Source organism: Pleurodeles waltl, chromosome 9 (genome assembly GCF_031143425.1).
Source record: "Pleurodeles waltl isolate 20211129_DDA chromosome 9, aPleWal1.hap1.20221129, whole genome shotgun sequence".
In the NCBI taxonomy this organism is placed as follows: Eukaryota; Metazoa; Chordata; class Amphibia; order Caudata; family Salamandridae; genus Pleurodeles; species Pleurodeles waltl.
The window spans coordinates 645,301,651-645,328,141 of NC_090448.1; the positions used below are offsets into that span (position 1 = coordinate 645,301,651).

The window sequence follows — 26,491 nt, forward strand, 5'->3', positions numbered from 1 at the left end:
ACCTGTGAGCTACAGATCTGATACCTGATCAACTATAACTGCGATCTTTATTGAGGCTTCTAATATTAATATCTTCAGCTGCGTTACTTTCTCACAGTAAGATGTAGTTTGCTAGTTCCGTGTAACAGTGTTTTGGGCGGTAGTGGAATAGTGAAATGACAGGATACCAGCATAGTATTACAGTACAAAACAATATGTGTCTTTATACATTCTATTTGCAGTAATGCGGAAGTAGCACAAGCTGTATATCTTTTAAACAAGTCTCTATTTGCCACTTCACTCCCCTGCCCTGACTATGATAAACAATTGACGAATGGCAGGATTTATTATTTTATATCTAGAATGACTGACTGCACCTTTGGCTTTGCAGTGCCAGAAGCATTTAGCAGTACATTTATTTTTGTATTTTGCGTGATGACAAAAGATACCAGATGTAAATGTCCGAGCTAATGATTCTGGTTCGAGCTAGAATTCTGTTTTTGGAAGTGCTACAAGGGCTAATTTACACATGGTTGGTATAACAGCACAGATCAGCGAAAGCAATATAGAATGAGATGCTACCCAGATTAAATTCCTGTGGGTCAGAAGTGTAAGTTATTTCCATTTTTTTTTATTTTAATGACATTTTACACTTTTATGTTTTTCATGACATTTTCACATATTCTAGGCGCTTCCCTAAAGAAACGTTCAGTTTAACTGATTAATGTTTTGGAACCATTTAGCAAAATCTGACAACAAAACTTTCTATGACAAGCGGGGTAAACACAAAAATGCATAAACCATTTGTACACTGAATTGTGTAAAATAAAATAGTACCGTAGAGATGCTATTCTGGCACAGTCCAATTGATATATGTTTTAATACACAAGTACACAAAGCACAAGCAAGTGCTTAATTAGTTCACGAAACGAAGAGAGTTGAGACTCTATTCAAGCTCTCATTCCAGCTGCCCAAATGGTTCCTTGTGGCATGGTTTGACTTAGCCAACTGTATTGAGGATGTGGAAAGAGAAAATGATGATTCATTGCCATACTCACCCACTAGGGGGCATATTTATACTCTGTTTGTGATGAATTAGCGTCAATTTGTTTTACGCTAATTCTGTGCACACTTAACTCCATATTTATATTTTGGCGCTAGACATGTCTAGAACCAAAATATTGGAGTTAAAGTAATTTTTTGCCTGAGGTAAAACTACCTTGCGTCAATGAGATGCAAGGTAGGCATTCCTGGGCAAAAAATGACTCAAAAGCCCTAGCGCCTTATTTATACTCCAGTGCAAAAATTGTGCACGAGAGGGAGGCAGGCCCAAATAATGGCGCTAAGCTTGCTTAGTGCCATAATTTAACGCCTGGGTCAGGGCAGGCATTAGGGGACCTTTGGGCCTATTTCCATGTTGGAACACCATGGAATAAGCGCACAGGTGCCCGCCCCAGGGACACCCACACCACCCACACCAGAGACACAGCGGAGGATGGGGTATCCATCCCAGGTAAGTAGAGGTAAGCATTTTTGAATTTATATTAAAGTGCCATTGGGGCCCCTGAAATGGGCCCCCATACATGGCACTGGGTGCAATGGCAAGAGTCCCCTGGGCAGCCCATTGGGGTAGTGGGCATGACTCCTGTCTTTTATAAGACAGGAGTCACGTGGTATGGTATGTTTAGCATCAAGAAATGAGTAATCTTTTTTTACTCTAACCAGCCTAACGTCATTTTTTAACACTAAACCCACTATTCCCATACCGCCACCCCCACCCGGCTAACATCATTTTCTATGACGTTAGCCCACCCTTTGAGCCGGATTGCACCATTCCATAAATATGACACCCGGCCGGCATCTTGGAATGGCGCTAGCAGGAGGTATACTTTTTGACGCTAAACTGCGTTAGCGCAGTTTAGCATCAAAAAGTATAAATCTGGCCCCAAATGTTTTAGATTGGATAGATTCGCGTAATTGACGAAATATATGAAGCATATGTGGCGTCTGGGCCCGTTGTGGATATCTGTCGGAATCTTCTTTAAGAAAAAAAAAGCATAACTTCTGCAGATTCTATCAATTACTACTTTACTAAAGTTGAGCATAAAGAATTTAAAAAACAATTATAATGTATCACAATATAGTGTGAACTGGTGATGAATTTGAAAGCAATACAACATTTAACAATGATTGGATTCTTATATACAATGTTTCAACAAAAAATGACAGCTATAAATCAGTGTAATCAGTAAAATGGCAGTAGGAGTGTCTTTGAATCACATGGTGAAAGGTCCATCTATAAGCATCGTTGAACTGTAAGGAAGCCGAAATTATCAAGGTTTAACAGAGCATCTGGCATGTACAAAATATTATAAATTAGGAGATCAACATGTTACATCTCAGCAATACCCCCTTTATTACTGATACCAAATGTTGCTAATAATAAAAAGCAAGATGAGTAGAAAAGACAAGATGTCCTTGCACAGGGCTGGGCCAGGTTTCCTCCCTTAGTGACCAGGGAAATCTTCGTTTCATGTGGGGTGTAAACCTTAACTGGAAACACTGATGAAGACAATGGCTTTCCGTTTGTAGATATATGGAGACAGGCTTTTCTAACACTAAGAACATGAAAGGGAATTCCGGTCAAGAATTTGGATAATGCCTATAACCCAAATGGATAGAATGACATCTTTGCATCATAATAAACATTGTGTGGTTCCTCCTTGCCAAAAAGGGCAAGTGTAGCGCTGGATTGCTGTAGGTGAACTAATCGAATGTCTTTGAACTTGTACCTCTTCTCCATGTCAGAGTCGATCTGGATTGGCCTGATGAGAACTGACTTTTAGTGATATAGATACTTGATTGTTTCCACTATTCTGGTTATTCTAGACTGTGTGTTTTTAATCCTTCAATAGTAAGTTGCACTGGCTTCAATAGGTATTCACTCATGAGGAAACAGAGAAGTCTTGTTGATAGAAAGTGATCTTGCAAAACCTTTCAGCATGTAATGTGAGTTTTAATTTTGGTACCTTTTTGAATTAATTGGACACGTTGTTGGCAGCAATTGGAATCACTGTAAATGGTGGCCCATTGTTCAGTGTAAGGGATTTCATGGCAGAGGATTGGTGCTTTCAACATGGTCATTAGATATGAAGCACTGCAATATATGTGCTTAACTGCTCAACATCATTTGCTGCAAAGAGGTGTAGCCACGAAGACAAGTTGTTTCCAGCTTAGGCATAGTTGCTTTTTACCACCTGTGGCCTCTTAATCGCCATCTGTTGGAGAGGTAACATAAAATATTAGGATACTATTTCCTTGAGCATTGCTTTCACAATCCAGTAGGCAAACAAGGAAACAGTTGCCCCAAACCCTTTTGAGACTGAAGGTTACTCTTCACATCATAGCCTCTTTGCCAACTGATGAGGTCTTTGATTACACTAGATAAAATGACTCATATTTCAGCAACACAAGAGAGTTCAAGGTTAGAGATAATGTAGGTGTAAATACCAAGGTAACTTAACTTCATCAGCATTGTTTATTATAGACCTGTAGGGACACTTTTTGTGAAGGATCAGCTGACAATGAGGGAGACATAAAGCAAATAACTATTAGAAAGATTAGCAGATTTAAGTATATCCAGGTATATTATGATCAAAGACAGGGTTCATTTTGATAGGGCTTAATTTCTGGATACCCAGATAGAAGTCCTCCTAGGATAAATTAACTAGTCGAAACCCAAACAGTGTACACAATTCACATGGTTTACTTCTGCGAGGCAGTATCGCTACTGTTGACTTATGAGTGAATACAGAACCTGGAAAAATTGACCATGTATTTACACTCTTAGGAAGCAATTTAAGCTACTAACACCGCAATCTGCATGTCATTTGAGTTGTTTTCTGGAAGAACATTGAGCGGAACTTAATGCTTGAATGTTTGAAGATTGAAGTAACTCATAATTACCACCCACCTCCAATTCCCTGCCTGTTTTTTGCTCTTTTTCTGTGTGTGCAGAACTGTTGTACAAGATAGTATATGCGATATCTAAAGCTTGTGATTGAAAGAAGGAAGGACAGATTCAGAAAAAAGTAGGGACTGCTCTTTCAACTTGAATGTAACATACCTAATTTGCTTTTAACAATGTCATAAAATACTCTGAAGAGTCTTATTAAGGACCAAGAACTTTATCTCACAATTAGGGCCTTTGCCAAGTGTAACGACTGTTAAGGTGCCCTGTTTGCATTTCACCTCAGCTGACATAAGCAGCGGAGCACAAAAACATTGTTTAAAAAACTGTAGAACCTGCAATTGTGGGGTTAGGCTGCATATGAGCCCTTTTGCAAGTTTCCTCGATTTAAGTGTAAGGATTTCTTCCTGATACACCCGTAATCTAAATCCAACTGTTACAATTTATGCTGCAGGGAGTGGGAAATAACAAGCAGATCTGGTAAAACCGGGTCAAAAGCCATAAATGGATCTCTATTCCAAGCTGAATATTGGGAAATATTTTGTTGGCATTTACCACATGCATTATGCCATTGGTAAATGGGAGTGGAGGATCACTGTGGGTCGGAGGGAAGAGGAGTTAAGAGCACCTAGAAGAAGGGTAGGCTCTGGGCCAGCTGGGGGAAGTGGCGCTTTGAGCAGGTAGTAAATATAAGTGTTGAGATCATTGGAAGTTGGAGGTGGGGACCAGGTGGTTGAGAACATCTATGAGCGGGACAGGCTCTGGGCTTGAGAGTAAGAGAGCAGAGATAGGATTCAGTCAGTAAACTGGTAACTCCAAAAAGTCTACCTTTATTGATGTGTCCAACTTTTCCAAGTAAACTTTGATGCCAGGGATTTTGGTAGGATGGATATTGCCTTGTGGACCTGAGGAAAGAAGCAGGATGAAATTCATCACATTGAAGGGTGAGACACAAACAAGAACATCCTTTCATTACTGGTTAAACATCATGGGCCTTACTATGAGTTGCCTGGATATCACACCTGAAAAAACTAATACAGATATGCCCTGAATTTATTGGTGCAATTATTTTCATATGCCACAACTTTTACTCTTAAAATGGGGCATGAAACAGTAGATGTGGTGCTTACTCACCAAAGTTCACTTTTCCCCACATTTAAGAAGCACTTTACCTTCTTTACAATCCAGCTGGTTTGACCAGCTGAAATGTAATGACAGGAATATACTTTTGCACACATGTTAGTTACCAGGTTGATAAACATTGCAACAAGTGCAGGAATAAATATATACTTGAACACTTAATGGGGACTTAAAACAAGTTCAAATTTAAATAAAAACAATTTGTTTACCACAAAATGATCAATTAATTACAGAGGCAAATAAGACCACATAGCAAAAGGCAAGTTTTAAAGCATAGCCAAGAACATAATACAATGAGCTAACTTGGTAAAGCCTAATTTGCTATCTTTGGCCGAACGGTTAAACGGGACATTGTGTGCTGTTGTCAACCCAAAACTGATATAGCCACAAAACTACACTGCTAAAATACTACCTTCCTGTTAAAAATTGGGTTTCTGGTTGACCTAAGCCAGGCAGAACCCACCACTCTAATTGGGGTGAGGGAGTTACACACATAGAGATAACCACTGCTCTCTCCCTTGGTAGCTTGGCATGAGCAGTAAGGCTTATCCCAGAGGCAATGTGTAAAGTGTTTGCACAACACACACAAAACCCGTTACACAGTAAGTACATCACAAAGGAAAACACAACAACAAGTTATAAAAAAATAAACTTTATTGAACAAAACATCATTAGACCAAACAAAACATGTATCAGTAATACCCTGCTACACCATCAGTTGTCAGAACATCACACAAGTTACTAGTACTCTGCAAAAGCTAGCAGTAGTCAGATAAACATAAAGGTTACTGGTCATTCTGCAACACAAGTAGTAGTCAGGTTGTCATTGTCACCAAACATCCACATGTCATAATAAATGTGTCAAGACATCATCATAAATGAATAATCAGGAGCATTTCCATAGTACATGTGTCCTATAAACACTTTGTCATGAATGCCAAAATATCATTATGAATGCGCCCAGAATGAAACATTCACAATGACAAGTCATCTTTATCACCAACAAAATGTTCATGTTGAAGGAAACACATGATCATCCAGGGGGTTTATACAGGAGAGCACAGTCCACCCCGTTCACCACAGGAGCTCCTGCGCTCCTCACATCACCATTACGGTAATGCTGGGCGGCTTCATCAGGAGTGGGCCTCCGATGAGCACCCAATTCAACCAAGGAGTTCCAATGCTCCTCTTTCAGCCAATGTGGTATTCTGCTTAGTCGCGGGGACGGCCTCCCTCGAGGTGTAGGTCCAGAGGACAATCTGGGGCCAGAAAATAAAAAGAAATGCTTCCAAAGGTGCACCGCCACTGGGGGAGGCACCCACACTGCCCACGTCGTCCAGAAGACCTCTTGGGGTCCCTCCAAGCTAGGCACAGCACCAGAAGGCCGCTCACCTCCAGGCGGGAGCAGCTGTTAACTCAGCGGCATCTTTCCTGGAGGCGCCATCCTCCTGGAGCATTTTCTGAGCCCTTCAGGAAGAGGCACGCTTCTCCAGCAGCTCGGCCCGAAGTAAGTGCCTGTCTGTGCCCCGGGGGTACCAATCAAAGCACGCTTGGGGGAGGTTAGTGTTACGGCTTCTTGCATCCTCTCCACATCAGGGAAAGGGGGGTGCAGCACAAAAGACACATGGGCACTTTCCCAGTCCTCAGAGTAGCCACAACACTAAGCGCTGATACCATGCTGCCTGTAAAAGAAACCAAGCACTCTCCATGTGCTTATTCATAAAATAAAAGTGCTCCTATGCGCTGTGAGCAAATGAGAAAACTGCAGGGGGACAGAGGGCATGCCACCCAGCCCCTGGAGACAACAAATGGGGCACAGGGTGGGAGGGCCCAAGCAATCAGGCCAGCACAAAGGTTTGCAGGCAGTGGCAGTTCCTTTTAGTGACCCAGCAGGTGATAGATCAGCACAACAGCATCAGTCCAAAGGCAGTTCCTGGCAAGTCCTTCCAGCAGCATCGTCTGGCCAGTTCAGTAGTCCATTAGTGTCTCCAAATGTGTGAGAAGACCCCCTGTACTTATACTCATTTTGCGCAGTCTCCACAAAAGGGGGAGAAAGGGTTCCAACCAGTACTGACCGGTTCCAGGAGTGTCCCCTTTCTTCTCCAGCACAGGCTCCAGACATCAGTAGGGGGTAAACAAGATCTTTGTGTGCGGCCAGGGCACAGCCTTTATCAATGCAGGAGTACCCCACCTCCCCTTCTCTCAGCCCAGGAAGACCATTCAATATGCAGATGCAGTTTATGACACCTCTACCCTCCCTGTGTAAACACTGTCTGAAAGGTATGCACAAATCCCAGCTGTCACTCTGCCCCAGACATGGATAGGAGTCAAGCTGCAAAACACTCGAGTCATAAGCACAAAGAAATGCCCACTTTATAGAAAGTGGCATTTCTATAATGGTAATGAAAAATCCACCTACACCAGTAAGCACCATTTCTCCCTACCATTACAACCATACCAAACATGCCTATGCTACCCCTCATAGATTAGACAATACCACTTAGACATATGTTAGGGTATTTCCAATGCAATCTGATGAGAAAAGCAGCACTCACAGTAGTGAGGAACCAAATAGGCTGTTTGTCACTACCAGGACAGGCCACATAACGAGGTGTATGTCCTTCCTCTTACCCACACAGCACCCTGCCCAGAGGGCTGCTAGGGCCTAACTTAGCGGTGACTTATATGTAGCAAAAGGAGAGTTCCAGGCCTGGCAAGTAAATTTAGGTGCCAAGTCCCTGCGGCAGTAAACTGCACATGCCGGCTCTGCGGTAGCATGCCTGAGACAGGTGCGAACGGCTACTTCTGTGGATGGTGCAAGATGAGCTGCAGACCCAATAGTAGCATTTAATTTACAGGCCTTGGATATAGGGATACCACTATACAATGGACTTACAGGTAAATTAAATGTGCTAATTAGGTGTAAGCCAATCATACTACATTTAGAAGGGAAAGCACATGCACTTTAGCACTGATCAGCAGTGATAAAGTGCTCAAAATCCTTGAGCCAACAACAAGAGGTCAGAAAAAAAGTAGGAGGAAGGCAAAAGGTTTGGGGATGACCCTCTAAAAAGGGCCAGGGTGAACAAAACCCCCACAGCCTAATGCCAGGGTAGACCAATCAATACCTTGATGGGCTTCTCTGGTTGAGGGCGATAGAACATGGACCCTGGCCCACAATTGCAGGGGCACGTTCCAGTTCTACGTCAATCTGATCCCAGTTGGATCCCTCTGTCAATGCTTCCCAGGCACCCTAGCTGCCAGCAACCAGAGCCAGGCCCCAGGCCATCCAGGGGCCTCTGGTCTTTGTAACCTCTCTGAGTGTGGGGCAGTAGCCCCAGGTGCAGAGCACCCTCTCTCCACTCCACTTTCCACCGGGTCATGGGTTCTACCCTGCCACTGGTCCTCCAGCTTAGGGTCCACACCCATAAGCTGCACATGGGTTAAGAGCAAGGCTATCCTTCCCCTACCCCTCCTTCTTAGATCGCGCTACCTTCTCCTAGGAGTGGTACCACCAGAATCCAGAACTGTCAGGGAGCTGGGAGTAGCTGCACTGCACAATCCTCCTCCCGGCCCAGGGTCACCACCCTGAAACTGGTCTCCCAACGCAGGTCCTGCACCATTAATTTGAACCCAGGTCTGGGGTGAGTCTCTCCCCCTCCCCCAGCCCCATCTTCCAGAGTTCTGCACCCCCCTACCATTGAGGGTACCCCTAGAAGTTACACCAAGGGGGTGATTGGGCCAACCACCCCCCCATCAGGTTAGAGTATAACCCCTGAATCTGACCATCCAGCCTAGGTTCTGTACCCTTAGACTGTAACACTGCCTGGCAAGAGAAGACTTCCTGGGGAGTATGACTACCCCCCACAAGGGAAACACCTTCCCTAGGGGCTGCACTATAGTCTGCCTGGCACCGGTCTCCCGACTCCTGCCCATCTGGCAGAACCTGCATTCCCCCAGACCAGAAATGCTATCACCAAGGTCATCCATGAGGGCTCTGACTTCAGAGCTGGCCCTTGACCCTCCAACTTCTCCACTGGTGGTTCCTGCAACCCCCTCACAACCCTTTGTCTGGCATCCCACCTCCTCCACTCCAGAGTGGTTTTACCAGACACCAGGACTGGTGAAACGCTGATATCAGCCGCCTGCCCAAGTCCTCCTGACAATATGAAACCCCTCTCAGCAGATGGCCCTACGGTACAGGGTAGGCTGCCCCCCAGTGTTCCCTCAAGGAACCCTCCAAGCTCTGAGACTGGATCTTGGGCATCCTGGGAGTCAGCCCACCCCTATTCCCTCTCCTCTGAGACGGGACATGGGATCCCTTATCCATCCCACTACACTGGGACCTCCCTCGGACACTGCAAGCCTTCCCCACCTCACCTGGTTGAGAAATACCTAAGCCACTCCCCTCAGGGATACCCCCAAATGCCTTTCCAGACTGTCTGACACTCACCCGAAGGTTTGCTTCCTTTGCAAGCTCCCTAGGGTCATAGAGTTCACACTTCAACCGGTGTTGGCATAGCCCTGAAAAACAACAACGAAGCAGGTGCTTTCTGACAATCAGATTAGACAGCCCTTCAAAATTGTCTGGTGGGCTACCCTTCACCCATCCATCCAGTGCCACAGAGCAATTGTCCACAAACTCCCACTCAAGACTGGTGGAACAGTTTCTTACAGCCCCTGAACCTCAATCTGTATTCCTCAGGGGTGAAGCCATATTTTCTCATCAGTGCCTCCTCCAAAGGGGGATACTCCTTCCAGTCACTCCCTTCCAGTGCCAGTAGGGAATCCCTCCCCTCCACAGGAATATATCTCCCCAGGCCAGTCCCTTAATCTTTGTCAGGGATCCTGCGCACTACCAGGACCTCCTCATATTCCCTCAACCACTAACATATGTCCTTCCCCTTTGAAACCGAGGTACCAAATCTGTGGGCATGTGGGGATTGCCTCTGCCACTACACTCAACATTGCTGCCACCACTGGACTCCACCTGCAGCGCCGGTGAGTCCAGACCTTTCAGACTGCGCATAGCAGTGAGTCTCTCTCTCTCTGGCAAAAGCCCTCTCTGCCTCTTCCATCCTCTCCTGGACTAAGGTCTTCTCTACCTCTGCCCTTCTCTCCTCCACAGCCAGCCACACCAGCTACAATTTCTGGTCCGTCTCTTCCCACCTACCTCTGAGTTCATCAGGCGACAAGGCAAGGGAGGTGGCACTGCTCCTAAAACTGGACCTAGCAAGGGACTCCCAGTGGGACCTTCCCGGTCACCTGGCATCCCAGCCTGGTCATTCCCTCCTTCCTGGTCAATCTCTTCACCACTCACTAGGGATGAGGCCTTGGAGCCCTCCCATTGGGAACCCTCACTACAGCCAGGATCCTCTGGGTACCCTTCTGAACACTCCCCCCCTGGGCATATGTCACAAACCTTTCAAATAAATATAGAGATCTCACGAGGTCCCCACTTTCTGGTAGTCCTCTCTCCCTACAGAACCCTGTTATTCTTCCTGAGTATAACACAACAGGCCCTCTATGTTAAAGGTTAGTCCCCTTTTGACAAGCTACACTAAACACAAGTGCCACAACAAAATACCCAGGCGTAACAGCTGAAAACAGGAAAAATGACCAATGACAGAAAATCAGGAGAAGCAAAACATGTAATGGTCTAAGTGCAATTTGTGGTGCAACAATGAGTCACAATGGTATTGTGAAAGTGCAAGTCCTATCCTCACCGCTGATCACCAATGTTATGAATGGGGTTTCTGGTTGGCTAGGGTATGCACCTATGACAGGCAGAACCCACCACTCTATTCAAGGCGAAGGAGTTACACACCCAAGATAACCCCTGCTCACTCCCTTGGTAGCTTGGCACTAGCAGTCAGGCTTAACCCAGAGGCAATGCATAAAGAATTTGCACAACATACACAACACCTGTGACACAGTAAGTACACGACAAAGGAAACACAACAAGTTATATAAAAGTAAACAGTATTGCACAACACATCATTAGACCAAACACAACATGTATTAGTAATACCCTACTACACCAGTAGTTGTCAGAACATCACACAGGTTACTAGCACTCTGCAAAAGCCAGCAGTATTCAGATAAACATAAAGGTTACTGGTTATTCTGCAACACAAGCAGTAGTCAGGTTCTCATTGTCTCCAAACATCCACATGTCATAATAAACGTGCCAAGACATCATCATAAATGAAGAATCAGGAGCATTACCACAGTCAATTTGTCCTGTAAACACATTGCCATGAATGCAAAAATATAATTATGAATGCCCAGAATGAAACATTCCCAATGGCAAGTCATTGTTATCATCCACCTAAATGTACATGTCGGAGGAAATACAAGATCATCCAGGGGGTTTATACGGGGAGCATGGTCTACCCAGTTCACCACGGGAGCTCCTGTGCTCCTAACACCATCATTACGGTAATACTGAGCGGCTTCTGTAGGAGCAGGCCTCCGATGATCACACAGTTCAACCAAGGAGCTCCGAGGCTCCTCTTTCAACCATCTCGGTATTTTGATTAGTCACAGAGATGGCCTCCCTAAGGGTGTCCGTCCTGCAGATAATCTGGGGCCAGAAAACAAAAAGAAATGCCCCCAAAGGTGCGCCACCACTGGGGGAGGCACCCACACTGCCCACGTCATCCAGAAGACCTCTTGGGGTCCCCCCAAGCTAGCCACAGCACCAGAAGGCCGCTCACCTCCAGGCGGGAGCAGCTGTTAACTCAGCGGCATCTTTCCTGGAGGCGCCATCCTCCTGGAGCATTTTCTGAGCCCTTCAGGAAGAGGCACGCTTCTCCAGCAGCTCGGCCCGAAGTAAGTGCCTGTCTGTGCCCCAGGGGTACCAATCAAAGCACGCTTGGGGGAGGTTAGTGTTACGGCTTCTCGCATCCTCTCCACATCAGGGAAAGGGGGGCGCAGCACGAAAGACACATGGGCACTTTCCCAGTCCTCAGAGTAGCCACAACACTAAGCGCTGATACCATGCTGCCTGTAAAAGAAACCAAGCACTCTCCATGTGCTTATTCATAAAATAAAAGTGCTCCTATGCGCTGTGAGCAAATGAGAAAACTGCAGGGGGACAGAGGGCATGCCACCCAGCCCCTGGAGACAACAAATGGGGCACAGGGTGGGAGAACCCAAGCAATCAGGCCAGCACAAAGGTTTGCAGGCAGTGGCAGTTCCTTTTAGTGACCCAGCAGGTCATAGATCAGCACAACAGCATCAGTCCAAAGGCAGTTCCTGGCAAGTCCTTCCAGCAGCATCGTCTGGCCAGTTCAGTAGTCCATTAGTGTCTCCAAATGTGTGAGAAGACCCCCTGTACTTATACTCATTTTGCGCAGTCTCCACAAAAGGGGGAGAAAGGGTTCCAACCAGTACTGACCGGTTCCAGGAGTGTCCCCTTTCTTCTCCAGCACAGGCTCCAGACATCAGTAGGGGGTAAACAAGATCTTTGTGTGAGGCCAGGGCACAGCCTTTATCAATGCAGGAGTACCCCACCTCCCCTTCTCTCAGCCCAGGAAGACCATTCAATATGCAGATGCAGTTTATGACACCTCTACCCTCCCTGTGTAAACACTGTCTGAAAGGTATGCACAAATCCCAGCTGTCACTCTGCCCCAGACATGGATAGGAGTCAAGCTGCAAAACACTTGAGTCATAAGCACAAAGAAATGCCCACTTTATAGAAAGTGGCATTTCTATAATGGTAATGAAAAATCCACCTACACCAGTAAGCACCATTTCTCCCTACCATTACAACCATACCAAACATGCCTATGCTACCCCTCATAGATTAGACAATACCACTTAGACATATGTTAGGGTATTTCCAATGCAATCTGATGAGAAAAGCAGCACTCACAGTAGTGAGGAACCAAATAGGCTGTTTGTCACTACCAGGACAGGCCACATAACGAGGTGTATGCCCTTCCTCTTACCCACACAGCACCCTGCCCAGAGGGCTGCTAGGGCCTAACTTAGCGGTGACTTATATGTAGCAAAAGGAGAGTTCCAGGCCTGGCAAGTAAATTTAGGTGCCAAGTCACTGCGGCAGTAAACTGCACATGCCGGCTCTGCGGTAGCATGCATGAGACAGGTGCGAACGGCTACTTCTGTGGATGGTGCAAGCTGAGCTGCAGACCCACTAGTAGCATTTAATTTACAGGCCCTGGATATAGGGATACCACTATACAATGGACTTACAGGTAAATTAAATGTGCTAATTAGGTGTAAGCCAATCATACTACATTTAGAAGGGAAAGCACATGCACTTTAGCACTGATCAGCAGTGATAAAGTGCTCAAAATCCTTGAGCCAACAACAAGAGGTCAGAAAAAAAGTAGGAGGAAGGCAAAAGGTTTGGGGATGACCCTCTAAAAAGGGCCAGGGTGAACAAAACCCCCACAGCCTAATGCCAGGGTAGACCAATCAATACCTTGATGGGCTTCTCTGGTTGAGGGCGATAGAACATGGACCCTGGCCCACAATTGCAGGGGCACGTTCCAGTTCTACGTCAATCTGATCCCAGTTGGATCCCTCTGTCAATGCTTCCCAGGCACCCTAGCTGCCAGCAACCAGAGCCAGGCCCCAGGCCATCCAGGGGCCTCTGGTCTTTGTAACCTCTCTGAGTGTGGGGCAGTAGCCCCAGGTGCAGAGAACCCTCTCTCCACTCCACTTTCCACCGGGTCATGGGTTCTACCCTGCCACTGGTCCTCCAGCTTAGGGTCCACACCCATAAGCTGCACATGGGTTAAGAGCAAGGCTATCCTTCCCCTACCCCTCCTTCTTAGATCGCGCTACCTTCTCCTAGGAGTGGTACCACCAGAATCCAGAACTGTCAGGGAGCTGGGAGTAGCTGCACTGCACAATCCTCCTCCCGGCCCAGGGTCACCACCCTGAAACTGGTCTCCCAACGCAGGTCCTGCACCATTAATTTGAACCCAGGTCTGGGGTGAGTCTCTCCCCCTCCCCCAGCCCCATCTTCCAGAGTTCTGCACCCCCCTACCATTGAGGGTACCCCTAGAAGTTACACCAAGGGGGTGATTGGGCCAACCACCCCTCCATCAGGTTAGAGTATAACCCCTGAATCTGACCACCCAGCCTAGGTTCTGTACCCTTAGACTATAACACTGCCTGGCAAGAGAAGACTTCCTGGGGAGTATGCCTACCCCCCACAAGGGAAACACCTTCCCTAGGGGCTGCACTATAGTCAGCCTGGCACCGGTCTCCCGACTCCTGCCCATCTGGCAGAACCTGCATTCCCCCAGACCAGAAATGCTATCACCAAGGTCATCCATGAGGGCTCTGACCTCAGAGCTGGCCCTTGACCCTCCAACTTCTCCACTGGTGGTTCCTGCAACCCCCTCACAACCCTTTGTCTGGCATCCCACCTCCTCCACTCCAGAGTGGTTTTACCAGACACCAGGACTGGTGAAACGCTGATATCAGCCGCCTGCCCAAGTCCTCCTGACAATATGAAACCCCTCTCAGCAGATGGCCCTACGGTACAGGGTAGTCTGCCCCCCGGTGTTCCCTCATGGAACCCTCCAAGCTCTGAGACTGGATCTTGGGCATCCTGGGAGTCAGCCCACCCCTATTCCCTCTCCTCTGAGACGGGACATGGGATCCCTTATCCATCCCACTACACTGGGACATCCCTGGGACACTGCAAGCCTTCCTCACCTCGCCTGGTTGAAAAATACCTAAGCCACTCCCCTCAGGGATACCCCCAAATGCCTTTCCAGACTGTCTGACACTCACCCGAAGGTTTGCTTCCTTTGCAAGCTCCCTAGGGTCATAGAGTTCACACTTCAACCGGTGTTGGCATAGCCCTGAAAAACAACAACGAAGCAGGTGCTTTCTGACAATCAGATTAGACAGCCCTTCAAAATTGTCTGGTGGGCTACCCTTCACCCATCCATCCAGTGCCACAGAGCAATTCTCCACAAGCTCCCACTCAAGACTGGTGGAACAGTTTCTTACAGCCCCTGAACCTCAATCTGTATTCCTCAGGGGTGAAGCCATATTTTCTCATCAGTGCCTCCTCCAAAGGGGGATACTCCTTCCAGTCACTCCCTTCCAGTGCCAGTAGGGAATCCCTCCCCTCCACAGGAATATATCTCCCCAGGCCAGTCCCTTAATCTTTGTCAGAGATCCTGCGCACTACCAGGACCTCCTCATATTCCCTCAACCACTAACATATGTCCTTCCCCTTTGAAACCGAGGTACCAAATCTGTGGGCATGTGGGGATTGCCTCTGCCACTACACTCAACATTGCTGCCACCACTGGACTCCACCTGCAGCGCCGGTGAGTCCAGACCTTTCAGACTGCGCATAGCAGTGAGTCTCTCTCTCTCTGGCAAAAGCCCTCTCTGCCTCTTCCATCCTCTCCTGGACTAAGGTCTTCTCTACCTCTGCCCTTCTCTCCTCCACAGCCAGCCACACCAGCTACAACTTCTGGTCCATCTCTTCCCACCTACCTCTGAGTTCATCAGGCGACAAGGCAAGGGAGGTGGCACTGCTCCTAAAACTGGACCTAGCAAGGGACTCCCAGTGGGACCTTCCCGGTCACCTGGCGTCCCAGCCTGGTCATTCCCTCCTTCCTGGTCAATCTCTTCACCACTCACTAGGGATGAGGCCTTGGAGCCCTCCCATTGGGAACCCTCACTACAGCCAGGATCCTCTGGGTACCCTTCTGAACACTCCCCCCCGGGCATATGTCACAAACCTTTCAAATAAATATAGAGATCTCACGAGGTCCCCACTTTCTGGTAGTCCTCTCTCCCTACAGAACCCTGTTATTCTTCCTGAGTATAACACAACAGGCCCTCTATGTTAAAGGTTAGTCCCCTTTTGACAAGCTACACTAAACACAAGTGCCACAACAAAATACCCAGGCGTAACAGCTGAAAACAGGAAAAATGACCAATGACAGAAAATCAGGAGAAGCAAAACATGTAATGGTCTAAGTGCAATTTGTGGTGCAACAATGAGTCACAATGGTATTGTGAAAGTGCAAGTCCTATCCTCACCGCTGATCACCAATGTTATGAATGGGGTTTCTGGTTGGCTAGGGTATGCACCTATGACAGGCAGAACCCACCACTCTAGTCAAGGCGAAGGAGTTACACACCCAAGATAACCCCTGCTCACTCCCTTGGTAGCTTGGCACTAGCAGTCAGGCTTAACCCAGAGGCAATGCATAAAGAATTTGCACAACACACACAACACCTGTGACACAGTAAGTACACGACAAAGGAAACACAACAAGTTATATAAAAGTAAACAGTATTGCACAACACATCATTAGACCAAACACAACATGTATCAGTAATACCCTACTACACCAGTAGTTGTCAGAACATCACACAGGTTACTAGCACTCTGCAAAAGCCAGCAGTATTCAGATAAACATAAAGGTTACTGGTTATTCTGCAACACAAGCAGTAGTCAGGTTCTCATTGTCTCCAAACATCCACATGTCATAATAAACGTGCCAAGACATCATCATAAATGAAGAATCAGGAGCATTTCCACAGTCAATGTGTCCTGTAAACACATTGCCATGAATGCAAAAATATAATTATGAATGCCCAGAATGAAACATTCCCAATGGCAAGTCATTGTTATCATCCACCTAAATGTACATGTCGGAGGAAATACAAGATCATCCAGGGGGTTTATACGGGGAGCATGGTCTACCCAGTTCACCACGGGAGCTCCTGTGCTCCTAACACCATCATTACGGTAATACTGAGCGGCTTCTGTAGGAGCAGGCCTCCGATGATCACACAGTTCAACCAAGGAGCTCCGAGGCTCCTCTTTCAACCATCTCGGTATTTTGATTAGTCACAGAGATGGCCTCCCTAAGGGTGTCCGTCCTGCAGATAATCTGGGGCCAGAAAACAAAAAGAAATGCCCCCAAAGGTGCGCCACCACTGGGGGAGGCACCCACACTGCCCACGTCGTCCAGAAGACCTCTTGGGGTCCCCCCAAGCTAGCCACAGCACCAGAAGGCCGCTCACCTCCAGGCGGGAGCAGCTGTTAACTCAGCGGCATCTTTCCTGGAGGCGCCATCCTCCTGGAGCATTTTCTGAGCCCTTCAGGAAGAGGCATGCTTCTCCAGCAGCTCGGCCCGAAGTAAGTGCCTGTCTGTGCCCCGGGGGTACCAATCAAAGCACGCTTGGGGGAGGTTAGTGTTACGGCTTCTCGCATCCTCTCCACATCAGGGAAAGGGGGGCGCAGCACGAAAGACACATGGGCACTTTCCCAGTCCTCAGAGTAGCCACAACACTAAGCGCTGATACCATGCTGCCTGTAAAAGAAACCAAGCACTCTCCATGTGCTTATTCATAAAATAAAAGTGCTCCTATGCGCTGTGAGCAAATGAGAAAACTGCAGGGGGACAGAGGGCATGCCACCCAGCCCCTGAAGACAACAAATGGGGCACAGGGTGGGAGGGCCCAAGCAATCAGGCCAGCACAAAGGTTTGCAGGCAGTGGTAGTTCCTTTTAGTGACCCAGCAGGTCATAGATCAGCACAACAGCATCAGTCCAAAGGCAGTTCCTGGCAAGTCCTTCCAGCAGCATCGTCTGGCCAGTTCAGTAGTCCATTAGTGTCTCCAAATGTGTGAGAAGACCCCCTGTACTTATACTCATTTTGCGCAGTCTCCACAAAAGGGGGAGAAAGGGTTCCAACCAGTACTGACCGGTTCCAGGAGTGTCCCCTTTCTTCTCCAGCACAGGCTCCAGACATCAGTAGGGGGTAAACAAGATCTTTGTGTGAGGCCAGGGCACAGCCTTTATCAATGCAGGAGTACCCCACCTCCCCTTCTCTCAGCCCAGGAAGACCATTCAATATGCAGATGCAGTTTATGACACCTCTACCCTCCCTGTGTAAACACGGTCTGAAAGGTATGCACAAATCCCAGCTGTCACTCTGCCCCAGACATGGATAGGAGTCAAGCTGCAAAACACTTGAGTCATAAGCACAAAGAAATGCCCACTTTATAGAAAGTGGCATTTCTATAATGGTAATGAAAAATCCACCTACACCAGTAAGCACCATTTCTCCCTACCATTACAACCATACCAAACATGCCTATGCTACCCCTCATAGATTAGACAATACCACTTAGACATATGTTAGGGTATTTCCAATGCAATCTGATGAGAAAAGCAGCACTCACAGTAGTGAGGAACCAAATAGGCTGTTTGTCACTACCAGGACAGGCCACATAACGAGGTGTATGCCCTTCCTCTTACCCACACAGCACCCTGCCCAGAGGGCTGCTAGGGCCTAACTTAGCCGTTACTTATATGTAGCAAAAGGAGAGTTCCAGGCCTGGCAAGTAAATTTAGGTGCCAAGTCCCTGCGGCAGTAAACTGCACATGCCGGCTCTGCGGTAGCATGCCTGAGACAGGTGCGAACGGCTACTTCTGTGGATGGTGCAAGCTGAGCTGCAGACCCACTAGTAGCATTTAATTTACAGGCCCTGGATATAGGGATACCACTATACAATGGACTTACAGGTAAATTAAATGTGCTAATTAGGTGTAAGCCAATTCATACTACATTTAGAAGGGAAAGCACATGCACTTTAGCACTGATCAGCAGTGATAAAGTGCTCAAAATCCTTGAGCCAACAACAAGAGGTCAGAAAAAAAGTAGGAGGAAGGCAAAAGGTTTGGGGATGACCCTCTAAAAAGGGCCAGGGTCAACAAAACCCCCACAGCCTAATGCCAGGGTAGACCAATCAATACCTTGATGGGCTTCTCTGGTTGAGGGCGATAGAACATGGACCCTGGCCCACAATTGCAGGGGCACGTTCCAGTTCTACGTCAATCTGATCCCAGTTGGATCCCTCTGTCAATGCTTCCCAGGCACCCTAGCTGCCAGCATCCAGAGCCAGGCCCCATGCCATCCAGGGTCCTCTGGTCTTTGTAACCTCTCTGAGTGTGGGGCAGTAGCCCCAGGTGCAGAGCACCCTCTCTCCACTCCACTTTCCACCGGGTCATGGGTTCTACCCTGCCACTGGTCCTCCAGCTTAGGGTCCACACCCATAAGCTGCACATGGGTTAAGAGCAAGGCTATCCTTCCCCTACCCCTCCTTCTTAGATCCCGCTACCTTCTCCTAGGAGTGGTACCACCAGAATCCAGAACTGTCAGGGAGCTGGGAGTAGCTGCCCTGCACAATCCTCCTCCCGGCCCAGGGTCACCACCCTGAAACTGGTCTCCCAACGCAGGTCTTGCACCATTAATTTGAACCCAGGTCTGGGGTGAGTCTCTCCCCCCCCCAGCCCCTTCTTCCAGAGTTCTGCACCCCCCTACCATTGAGGGTACCCCTAGAAGTTACACCAAGGGGGTGATTGGGCCAACCACCCCCCCATCAGGTTAGAGTATAACCCCTGAATCTGACCATCCAGCCTAGGTTCTGTACCCTTAGACTGTAACACTGCCTGGCAAGAGAAGACTTCCTGGGGAGTATGCCTACCCCCCACAAGGGAAACACCTTCCCTAGGGGCTGCACTATAGTCTGCCTGGCACCGGTCTCCCGACTCCTGCCCATCTGGCAGAACCTGCATTCCCCCAGACCAGAAATGCTATCACCAAGGTCATCCATGAGGGCTCTGACCTCAGAGCTGGCCCTTGACCCTCCAACTTTTCCACTGGTGGTTCCTGCAACCCCCTCACAACCCTTTGTCTGGCATCCCACCTCCTCCACTCCAGAGTGGTTTTACCAGACACCAGGACTGGTGAAACGCTGATATCAGCCGCCTGCCTAAGTCCTCCTGACAATATGGAACCCCTCTCAGCAGATGGCCCTACGGTACAGGGTAGGCTGCCCCCCGGTGTTCCCTCATGGAACCCTCTAAGCTCTGAGACTGGATCTTGGGCATCCTGGGAGTCAGCCCACCCCTATTCCCTCTCCTCTGAGACGGGACATGGGATCCCTTATCCATCCCACCACACTGGGACCTCCCTGGGACACTGCAAGCCTTCCCCACCTCGCCTGGTTGAGAAATACCTAAGCCACTCCCCTCAGGGATACCCCCAAATGCCTTTCCAGACTGTCTGACACTCACCCGAAGGTTTGCTTCCTTTGCAAGCTCCCTAGGGTCATAGAGTTCACACTTCAACCGGTGTTGGCATAGCCCTGAAAAACAACAACGAAGCAGGTGCTTTCTGACAATCAGATTAGACAGCCCTTCAAAATTGTCTGGTGGGCTACCCTTCACCCATCCATCCAGTGCCACAGAGCAATTCTCCACAAACTCCCACTCAAGACTGGTGGAACAGTTTCTTACAGCCCCTGAACCTCAATCTGTATTCCTCAGGGGTGAAGCCATATTTTCTCATCAGTGCCTCCTCCAAAGGGGGATACTCCTTCCAGTCACTCCCTTCCAGTGCCAGTAGGGAATCCCTCCCCTCCACAGGAATATATCTCCCCAGGCCAGTCCCTTAATCTTTGTCAGAGATCCTGCGCACTACCAGGACCTCCTCATATTCCCTCAACCACTAACATATGTCCTTCACCTTTGAAACCGAGGTACCAAATCTGTGGGCATGTGGGGATTGCCTCTGCCACTACAATCAACATTGCTGCTACCACTGGACTCCACCTGCAGCGCCGGTGAGTCCAGACCTTTCAGACTGCGCTTAGCAGTGAGTCTCTCTCTCTGGCAAAAGCCCTCTCTGCCTCTTCCATCCTCTCCTGGACTAAGGTCTTCTCTACCTCTGCCCTTCTCTCCTCCACAGCCAGCCACACCAGCTACAACTTCTGGTCCGTCTCTTCCCACCTACCTCTGAGTTCATCAGGCGACAAGGCAAGGGAGGTGGCACTGCTCCTAAAACTGGACCTAGCAAGGGACTCCCAGTGGGACCTTCCCGGTCACCTGGCGTCCCAGCCTGGTCATTCCCTCCTTCCTGGTCAATCTCTTCACCACTCACTAGGGATGAGGCCTTGGAGCCCTCCCATTGGGAACCCTCACTACAGCCAGGATCCTCTGGGTACCCTTCTGAACACTCCCCCCCTGGGCATATGTCACAAACCTTTCAAATAAATATAGAGATCTCACGAGGTCCCCACTTTCTGGTAGTCCTCTCTCCCTACAGAACCCTGTTATTCTTCCTGAGTATAACACAACAGGCCCTCTATGTTAAAGGTTAGTCCCCTTTTGACAAGCTACACTAAACACAAGTGCCACAACAAAATACCCAGACGTAACAGCTGAAAACAGGAAAAATGACCAATGACAGAAAATCAGGAGAAGCAAAACATGTAATGGTCTAAGTGCAATTTGTGGTGCAACAATGAGTCACAATGGTATTGTGAAAGTGCAAGTCCTATCCTCACCGCTGATCACCAATGTTATGAATGGGGTTTCTGGTTGGCTAGGGTATGCACCTATGACAGGCAGAACCCACCACTCTAGTCAAGGCGAAGGAGTTACACACCCAAGATAACCCCTGCTCACTCCCTTGGTAGCTTGGCACTAGCAGTCAGGCTTAACCCAGAGGCAATGCATAAAGAATTTGCACAACACACACAACACCTGTGACACAGTAAGTACACGACAAAGGAAACACAACAAGTTATATAAAAGTAAACAGTATTGCACAACACATCATTAGACCAAACACAACATTTATCAGTAATACCCTACTACACCAGTAGTTGTCAGAACATCACACAGGTTACTAGCACTCTGCAAAAGCCAGCAGTATTCAGATAAACATAAAGGTTACTGGTTATTCTGCAACACAAGCAGTAGTCAGGTTCTCATTGTCTCCAAACATCCACATGTCATAATAAACGTGCCAAGACATCATCATAAATGAAGAATCAGGAGCATTTCCACAGTCAATGTGTCCTGTAAACACATTGCCATGAATGCAAAAATATAATTATGAATGCCCAGAATGAAACATTCCCAATGGCAAGTCATTGTTATCATCCACCTAAATGTACATGTTGGAGGAAATACAAGATCATCCAGGGGGTTTATACGGGGAGCATAGTCTACCCAGTTCACCACGGGAGCTCCTGTGCTCCTAACACCATCATTACGGTAATACTGAGCGGCTTCTGTAGGAGCAGGCCTCCGATGATCACACAGTTCAACCAAGGAGCTCCGAGGCTCCTCTTTCAACCATCTCGGTATTTTGATTAGTCACAGAGATGGCCTCCCTAGGGGTGTCCGTCCTGCAGATAATCTGGGGCCAGAAAACAAAAAGAAATGCCACCAAAGGTGCGCCACCACTGGGAGAGGCACCCACACTGCCCATGTCATCGGGAAGACCTCTTGGGGTCCCCCCGTGCTGGGCACAGCTGCGGACAGCCGCTCACCTCCAGGAGGGAGCGTCTGTTAACTCAGCAGTGTCTTTCCTGGAGCACTTTATGAGCCCTCCTGGGCTCCGAGGTGGCAAACAGCCCTCCTGTCCAGACTAGGCATACAGCGGCGGCCTCCCACTCAGGGAGAGGCACGCTTCTCCAGCGGCTAGAGCTGCAGCAGTGAATGCACCAGGAGCAGGTGCTTGCCTGTGCACCACAGGCACCAATCAAAGCGTGCTTGGGGCATGCTAGTGTTCCAGCTCCTCGCGTCTTCTCCATATCAGGGCAAGGGGGTGCAGCTAGAAAGACACAGGGGAACTTTCCCTGTCCTCGGATCGGCTGCAATAGTAAGAGCTCATCCCATGCTGCCCGTAAAAGGAACCAAGCACTCTCCACGCGCTTATGCAGATGCACCTCTGTGACACCTCCACCCTCCCTGTGTACAGACTGTTTGAAAGGTATGCACAAAGCCCAGCTGTCATTCTGCCAGAGACGTGGATTGGAGTCAAGCTGCAAAACACCAGTCATAAGCACAGAGAAATGCCCCTTTCTGAAAGTGGCATTTCTATAATGGTAATAAAAAATCCACATACACCAGTGAGCAGCATTTGTCACTATCATTACAACCATACCAAACATGCCTACGCTACCCCCCATAGATTAGACAATACCACTTATACTTATGTTAGGGCATTTCCAATGCACTCCAATGAGAAAGGCAGCACTCACAGTACTGAGGAACCAAATAGATTGTTTGTCACTACCAGGACATGCCACACAGCCAGGCACATGTCCTGCCTTTTACCCACACAGCATCCTACCCATAGGGTTAGCTAGGGCCTACCTTAGGGTGACTTATATGTAGCAAAAGGGGAGTTTCAGGCCTTGCAAGCAAATTTAGATGCCAGATCCCTGTGGCAGTAAACTGAGCACGCAGGCTCTGCGGTAGCAGGCCTGAAAGAGGTCTGATAGACTACTTCAGTAGGTGGCGCAAGCTGCGCTGCAGGCCCACTAGTAGGATTTAATTTACAAGCCATAGGTATAGAGATACCACTGTACAAGGGACTTACAGGTTAATTATATGTGCCAATTAGGTGTAAGCCAATCATACCAAATTAAGAAGGCAGAGCGCATGCACTTTAGCACTGATCAGCAGTGTGTTTTTTTTTTATTTGTTTATTCAGTCTAAAAATTTAGACCATTAAAATACAGAATAACAATCATACATAGTAATAATAAAAGCTTGTAACCGGCATTCAAATAGGTACCATTAGTATGTTTCTTAGAGCTAAAACCAGGATCATAATTATTTTTATGAATACAATAAAAGGATCGTACATGGCAATAAAATAAGATAAATAGAAAACTTGTGTTCATCATTCAAATAAATGCAGTTACTACATTCCATGGTGCTATAACCAGTATGATGGCTGATTTATAAGCAAATGCATTTCTTGTCGTGTCTAAATGTTTTATAAAATGTCATGGTAATAGGACTAAAAATTCATCCATATAGGCTAATAGGGCCCCAACTTCTCATATGAGGGACCAAATGCTCCTAAAATTCCTAAAAACCGCAGGAGAATTGAATAAAATTCACATCTATATCGGGATACATAACACGACTAGACATTAAGAAAGAAGATAGATATATCTTATTAAAATCCCCATCTGTAGACAAAGGAGAACCTAGCCGACTTGGAGCCCCATGGCTGAGATGAACCTACGACGGATGGACCAGGCTTCAGACAGATGTTTAGTGACTGAGCTGACTACCAATGTGGATGTATCATATTTGCATATTCTGACAGCGTTGGCTCAGTCCAGCAGTAGTATGGTTTTGCACTGAGGGATAATCCACCTCCCTCTGGGCCTTTTGTATAGGGGGCAGAAGAACAACACGTGCTCAGTTGTTTCCTTACATTGGTGGCAAAGTATACATCTGTCGGTCATAGGGTTGCTTGATGACCAACGGGCTGTGTAGCTATTAACTGGCAAGGTGCTGTGTCTAAGCTGGAGATATAAAGCGCGGGCACGTGCAGGCATAGGAAGGTCCATGAGGTTCTCCGGCCGAGGTTCATGTTTGACTTGGAGGAAATCTACTGTTAGCCTGCCCATCCTATTACGGTGGAGGAGATCTTCGTTGGTTTTCTCCCAATATCTCCCTTTGACGAGTTGCCTAGCGTTAGCAGGGATCAGCTCCGGGTACTTCCAGTATTGGGGAAAACCTAGATTTTCCCAGGCAGATTTCATCTCCTTCAGCCAAAGGATCTTTTCCAGTCCCTGTTGAGATGTTATGAGTTCTCTTATCGCTACCCTGAATGGTTCGAGTTCGTCAGTTTTCCATAGACGGATCCAGGAGGAGAGCGGTCTCAGACCGGCTGTGGCTTTGATGCTGTTTAGTCCTAAGTCGAGTCTGAGAGGGGCCATTGGTGTGCCCTTCCCTAACCAGGAACCATGTCTGAGGAAATTATTTTCTTTAGTTTGTAAAATGTCCAGTTTTCTATGGGAACCCCAGAGTTCTGCTCCATACAGGGCCGCGGCACGGACTTGGACTTTATAAATCTCAGAGATTGGATTCAGGGGAGGCTCACTGTCATTCTAGCCTTACGTACTAGTACCCCACCTCTTTGGCTTATGATAAGTGCCCCTTTATCAATAGCTGCTTCCCAATTACCTGTGTCTATTAGCCTAATACCTAGGTAATCAAACTCTGTCACTCTTTCCAATGGGATTGAATTCATTGCTATTCTTGCACGAGGTCTTTTCCTTGAGGCGCTGTATGTCATAAGTTTTGTTTTCTTCACATTGACAGCCAGCCCGTAGTCTCTGCAGAAGACACAGAATTGGTTGACCAGGTTTTGAATTCCCATCGGTGATTTGGCTAGCAAAATTGTGTCATCCGCATATAGCAGACACAGTACTTTCTTTCCGACCAATTTGAGCGAGTCATTTCTACAGTTCTCTAGGTATTGGATGCAGTTGTTTATATATAACAGGAAAAGAGTAGGGGCTAGGACACAACCCTGTCTGACTCCTCTTTTGATAGCTACAGGGTCTGTCAACTCGCCATCCTTACCGCATCTGATTTGTGCGTAAGTGTTCTCATGCAGTCGGACAATAAGTTTCAGGAGGCCTCCTGGAATGCCCATATTGGATAGTGTCAACCATAGCATGTTCCTGAGGACCAAGTCAAATGCGGCTCTAAGGTCAATGAAAACCACGTACAGATTTCTCCCCCTAGGTCCACATTCTTCCATTTGATTGCCAAGAATATTAGGGCTTGGTCTATGGTGCTGACTGCGGGTCTGAACCCCGCCTGTAGATCAGATATGGCTTCAGACTCTAAAATCCATTCATCCAGGTGAGACAGGAGTTGCTTTGCATAGATTTTTTTAGAATTATCAAGTAGACATATCGGTCTATAGTTGGCAGGATCATTGGGGCTACCTTTTTTGAAGATGGGAACTATCTTGGCCCCTTTCCAGGAGGGTGGGGCAGAAGCTCCTGCTGCAACTGCATTACAGATTAAATTTAGGTAGGGGGCCCAAATGTCAGGTCTTGTCTTGTATAGGTCACCCGGAATCTTATCGGGACCAGGGGCCTTTCCCCAATTCAATGAGGTTATTGCAGCTGTAGTTTCAGCTAGAGTGAATTTAGTCGGGGTGGCCCCATCAATTGCACTGTCGTCAGGGATCCTGAAGGCTGCTTCGGATGGCCCTTCGTATAGTCGGCCAAAATGCTCAGCCCATACTGCAGAGAGGATTGAGGTACCGGGCAAAGAAAGAGAGTCTTTGCTGCCGTCTGCTATCAGTTTCCAAAACCTAGAAGTGTCGTTTATTTTAGCAGTCTCCAGAATAGCTGCCCATCCGGCCTCCTCCCAGGATCTGCGCGCCCTAGAGCATTCCTGTTTATAGTCCTTCCTTGCTTTTCTTATATGCTCTGCATGGCCTTCTTTCAATGTTCTCAATAGGTTGTGCTGGGCTACCCTGCATGCATTGCTAAACCACCGCGGACGGCACTTTTTCTTAGGTTTACTAACAATCTC

General features: G+C 47.7%; 1 protein-coding gene across 2 annotated transcripts in view; it reads right to left on the reverse strand.

Annotated features, from left to right (window-relative positions):
- Positions 1-232: 232 nt before the first annotated feature.
- Positions 233-26,491, reverse strand: part of LOC138259801 (mucin-3A-like) — a 397,229-nt gene continuing 370,970 nt past the window's right edge. The window contains exons 12-13 of one of the 2 annotated variants that reach the window (XM_069207692.1): positions 4,778-4,854; positions 233-3,257 (exon numbers count right to left, since the gene is read on the reverse strand). In XM_069207692.1, coding sequence (XP_069063793.1) covers positions 3,213-3,257; positions 4,778-4,854 — 122 coding nt within the window. In that variant the 3' untranslated portion in view covers positions 233-3,212. The remainder of the gene's footprint in view (positions 3,258-4,777; positions 4,855-26,491) is intronic. The other variant, XM_069207693.1, reaches the window with a different exon arrangement.